Source organism: Carex rostrata, chromosome 31 (assembly GCF_964058835.1).
Source record: "Carex rostrata chromosome 31, lpCarRost1.2, whole genome shotgun sequence".
Lineage (NCBI taxonomy): Eukaryota > Viridiplantae > Streptophyta > Magnoliopsida > Poales > Cyperaceae > Carex > Carex rostrata.
In genome coordinates, this window is record NC_135948.1 from 1538108 (window position 1) to 1542780 (window position 4673).

The 4673-nt window shown below is 33.3% G+C and overlaps 1 protein-coding gene across 3 annotated transcripts; it reads left to right on the forward strand.

The window, feature by feature from the left end:
* Window positions 1-446: 446 nt before the first annotated feature.
* Window positions 447-3283, forward strand: LOC144547522 (uncharacterized). 3 transcript variants are annotated; one of them, XM_078296192.1, is made up of 7 exons: window positions 447-652; window positions 845-1061; window positions 1145-1685; window positions 1779-1938; window positions 2040-2190; window positions 2311-2481; window positions 2852-3283. In XM_078296192.1, exons 1-7 carry the CDS (start codon window positions 546-548, stop codon window positions 3092-3094), a joined length of 1590 nt encoding a protein of 529 aa, XP_078152318.1. In that variant the 5' UTR covers window positions 447-545; the 3' UTR covers window positions 3095-3283. The 3 variants fall into 3 exon arrangements, with proteins under 3 accessions (XP_078152318.1, XP_078152316.1, XP_078152317.1); XM_078296190.1 differs by having other exon boundaries at window positions 448-652; window positions 821-1061; XM_078296191.1 differs by having other exon boundaries at window positions 451-652; window positions 821-1061; window positions 2043-2190.
* The last annotated feature ends 1390 nt before the right edge of the window (window positions 3284-4673 follow it).

Below are 4673 nucleotides of genomic sequence, written 5' to 3' on the forward strand. Positions count from 1 at the left end.
TATTAATAACTGATGTTAGTTAATTTGTATTATTTCAGGGTTTCACCTCTATCAATCATATGTTCGATTTTTTTTTTTTTTTTTTTTTTTTTTCTCGTAACACACAGTGAAAACTTAGCAGAGGCTTCCAATAGATAGCAACCCATGTATTAAATGTCAACCCATGTATTAAAGCTTTAACAGGGCCCAAATATTGCACTAAGCCTTATACCTTTATAAAAGGCCCAAAATTTTGTAAATAAGCCTGAAATAGCTGGTATTGGTGGACTAATTTTAACATTAACTAAATTCCGATGATTAAGTGTTCCAATTTCCAAATAATTCATTTGTGTGGTCCCCGGTCCATTGGAGAAATCTCCTTATTAGTCGTCGAACTAGCCCTGCGTAACAACCACACAAGCGGGAGCATTTGTTGGGCCCCACATTTCCCCAAATATTGGGCCTTAAAGAAAGATTCCTCTAGATTCTAAGTGAATCTGTTGCTGATTCTTCGTTCTCTCTTTCTGAGAGGAGGGTCACTGAATTCAATTAATTAATTGAAATCAATGTACCCATCATGTTTCATGAGAAATCCCACTTTGCCTACAACAAGAATTTTTACAGGGTTGCATCAATCACTACTCTCGGCACCTTGTTTCTTCCCAAAATATCGGTATGATCAGCTCAACATACCTGTATCTTCATCTCTACTGTTATTTTGCTTATAATGCTTCCGTTTCACATGATCTTTGTGGAGAGAGGCACGCTCATATTCTTCTGCAATGTTTGAATTTTCCGTCATAATTTCTTGTTTAATTTCATATTTTGTTTCCTCTGGCAGTGGTTGTAAATGCTCTCCTTTTAGATCACAACTATGGCAAAATCCAGTGGGCATGATCAACAAAAAGAGATCAATAATGAGCGTACGAGCCAGAGAAAGAATAGAAGAATCCATAAAAGCAGGATTTAGTGTGACAAAAGATCCTGAAAAAAGGGGAAGTATAGCTGGAGCAGTCTCACTAATTATTGGTACCAGCATCGGATCAGGTATCCTTGCCATACCTGAAAAGACTTCTCCTGCGGTGAGGCTAATTTTTGTAATTTTAATAAAAAAAACAAGGGGACCAAATAATGACTGATGTTAAATTAATTTCTATTATTTCAGGGTTTCATCCCTAGCGCAACTTCTATCATCATATGTTGGATTTTTCTCGTAATAGAAGCGCTGTTATTAGCCGAAATAAATGTCAACCTACGCAAGAAGAGAAACAAAGATATAATCTGTGACCAAAACAATGGCAATATAGAGATAATATCAATTAGGACTATGGCACAAGAGACATTAGGTCAATGGGGAGGAAATATAGCAACTGCCACTTACCTGTTTTTGAGTTACACTTCTGTGATCGCATACACTTCCAAATCAGGGGAGGTTGTCTCGCGCTTGGTTCAGCTACCAGATTCTGTCTCGGGGGCTACATTTACAATGATCATAGCGCTGCTAATTTCGGTCGGTGGGACCCACCTGACAGATCGGGTTAACCAATGGCTCACATTTGTCATGATTGGGTTATTGGCTTTGATAGAAGCAACATCAATATCACTTGGAGGTGGATTAAGTGTTCCACAAGTTGAGAATTGGGATAAAGTTCCACAAATGGTACCGGTTATTATCTTCACTCTAGTATTTCATGACATTGCCCCTGGTAACTAAAAAAAGTATATATATATATATTCTTCTTCTTTGAAATAAAAGTATTAACTGTAAAATCATTGAATTTTTATTTATCACATTTCAGTTATATGCGCATATCTAGGAGGAGATCTTGGGCGGATAAGATTCTCAATTATATTTGGGAGTTTAGTGCCTCTATTTTTTTTGCTTGTTTGGGACGATATTGCCCTTGGCCTCCCCTCTGACATTGTTGGTTTTGATCCGTTGGAGCTGCTAAAGACCGAGTGAGCATTTCTTTACAGATAATTAGTAATTTAATTTCACTCAGATCTTCTAAACATGTTAATATCTGAATAAAGATAGATAATAATTGCTAAAATTCAAGTAGATGGAGTGGCATGGGGCTAATGATAGAGGCATTTTCACTTCTAGCGGTTGGTACATCGCTTATTGGTACCCTACTTGGAGCATCTCAATTCTTTGTTGAACAAATAATCAATCTCCTTCCTCCTTTGAGGCAGCCGTTTCGAAAAACAGTAAGTTACCGATTTCACCATTCTAGCATGGACTTTTTAACATATCCTGATTTAATTTTGGTACTAGAAGATTCTGCTTATGCTACTTTTTTATGATTGACGTTAGATCTTACCTTGTAGGATAATGAAGATGATTTAACTGGTAATGAAGGCAAGTTTGAACTAGCTACAGTGAGAAATTTTATAGATAAAAGCAAACTCAATATTTCGGCAACTCTGATCGTGATTATCCCGTCAATTGTACTCTCGGCAGCTGTGCCAGACGCATTTTCTTTGGCAACAGATTTTGCGGTGCGTAAATTAACTCCCGAAGTTGATAAGACTTATTGTCACTTACATTAATAGGCCTTTTCTTTAGTTCTAATTAACATATATTCATTATCCCCATCTTTATTTAACATGGCATTAAGGTAGGCTATATATCAAATTTTTGTACAATCTGAAAGTTATTTGACTGTCCATCACATAATTTGAAAAAAAAAAATCCTACAATATTGGATTCTTGAAACATTTTATATGGAATACCAAATAATATCCGCATTGTAGAAACTATAATTATCTATATAGACTTTAATTTCTTGTTTAGATGATATTGTAAAAATTATCAAATTTAGTACTATAACAAAAGATGACCTGATATAACTGAAAAAAAATATTTCAGGGAGGATATTGCATGATGATATTGTATGGAGCACTTCCGCCTATGATGGCATGGGCTATGCATTTTAATTTGGCTGATCAAGAGAACCAAATCAAACATCAAAATTTTATAGATGGAATGAGGATGTCACAATTATCAGGTGCAAAGCCTGTTCTACTTGGAATGGGGATTTTCTCTTTCATAATTGTAATAGAACAATTCTTGACAGATATTCTCAACTTGAACTCCTATCTGTTTTCTTGAAGTATGTCAAAATTCTGAAGTGACCATTAGGGGTCAGTACATATTGTGTTCACTAAACTCAGACCTTAATTTTTTACTAATCATTGAGCAATTGGGTTGCTCTATTTTAATGTATTTTATTTGTGACTTATTGTTAATAATGATGGTGATGATATTATGCAAATTATTAACTGATTCACGTTATGGATTCATTTTTGTTTTCAAAATCTAAACTGTTCAAAACGCTTAACATGATCTCCATATAAAATTGTATTATATATTTTGAGGGTTCAAATGCCTTCATTTTTTGTGTCTCCATCATGCCTCTATTTTTTAAAACTTAAATAATTCAAAGTTTTAAACTTAAATGTCAAAATAAAACCGTTAGATGTGATCTATGTTATTTTAGCTCCACATTTTAGTTGAAATCCACGCAAGCATATAAATTTTTTTAAGAAAGCATTGGTTATTTTTGTCAATCATTGTAGCCTTTCTCATCACTCTCACAACAACCATTTAATAATAAAAATTCAGTGTGTTCATTTTTTAATTAATTTGGTACATTTCATATAAGAATTTTATCGTGTTACTTAGAATTGTCGTTATTATCGTGTACCAAACTTATTTTCAGCTGTTACTAACAACTAGATAGACAAAAAAATATGTTACAACTACACTCAAATTTATAAGTTAAACATGTGAATGGGCCCACAATGATTAATTTAAGAACAAATCTTACTAAATTAATGACCGAAACTTATGTCGACAGAGACGCCTGAGACGTGGAGGCAAAACAAAATGTATATATTGGATCATCTAATAATTTACTACTGGATCCTTTTATATTGGATCATCTAATAATTTAGTACTGTGGATCCAATAGCAAAGTTAATACTTTCGGGTGAAAAGTTACATATTAAAAATACAAAAAAAAAAATTTCTTTGTGAATAATAAATAGTTAAGTAGCTGGAATTCCAACCTTTACTAAAAATAAAAAATAAAAAAAGTATTACTACGGTGAACCCATAAAACATCCCTCAAATATCAGTGCCTTTTGGAGTTTTTCATATATACCACTCAAAAACTATGAAATTACATATTTGTCATTCAAATTTTTGTAATTACATATTTACCATCTAAAAATCTAATAACTCAAATATTTACCTAATATAACTTTAGTATATATCAAATATACCCAAAACTCAGATTAATTATGTTTAATTTTTTTAAAATTATAATTAATCAAGGATTAACTTAGTACCCTCTCTTTCTTTCCTTAGAACCGTTCTTCTTTATACCCAATATAAAAGATTAAAAATAGATATTCCAAGCTAATAACAAAACACAGATTCTTAAACTTAGTTACTACTTTGATAACGGGTTGCAATATCATCATCGAATTCAGCTGAAAAAGTTGAAGTGGTTACCTTGATTTTAGACGATCAAGCTGGAGTTGAAATCCTTATATCCGAGTCTGCTACCCCTTCTCTCCGAGTTTAAGCGGGAGAGATGAGATGAGGAGAGAGTTTAAGTGAAAATGTGAAGTAACGTCAAAAAAGACGGGACGAAAATCAGTACGCAAAAAGAGGAATGGGGCAG

What these genes read in the sequence shown, in the direction of transcription:
- LOC144547522 (XM_078296190.1), top strand. Translation starts at nt 546, where the DNA reads ATGTACCCATCATGTTTCATGAGAAATCCCACTTTGCCTACAACAAGA. An exon ending in CTGAAAAGACTTCTCCTGCG is followed by an intron (nt 1,062 to 1,144) that starts GTGAGGCTAATT and finishes CTATTATTTCAG; the next exon opens with GGTTTCATCCCTAGCGCAAC. An exon ending in TTGGAGCTGCTAAAGACCGA is followed by an intron (nt 1,939 to 2,039) that starts GTGAGCATTTCT and finishes CTAAAATTCAAG; the next exon opens with TAGATGGAGTGGCATGGGGC.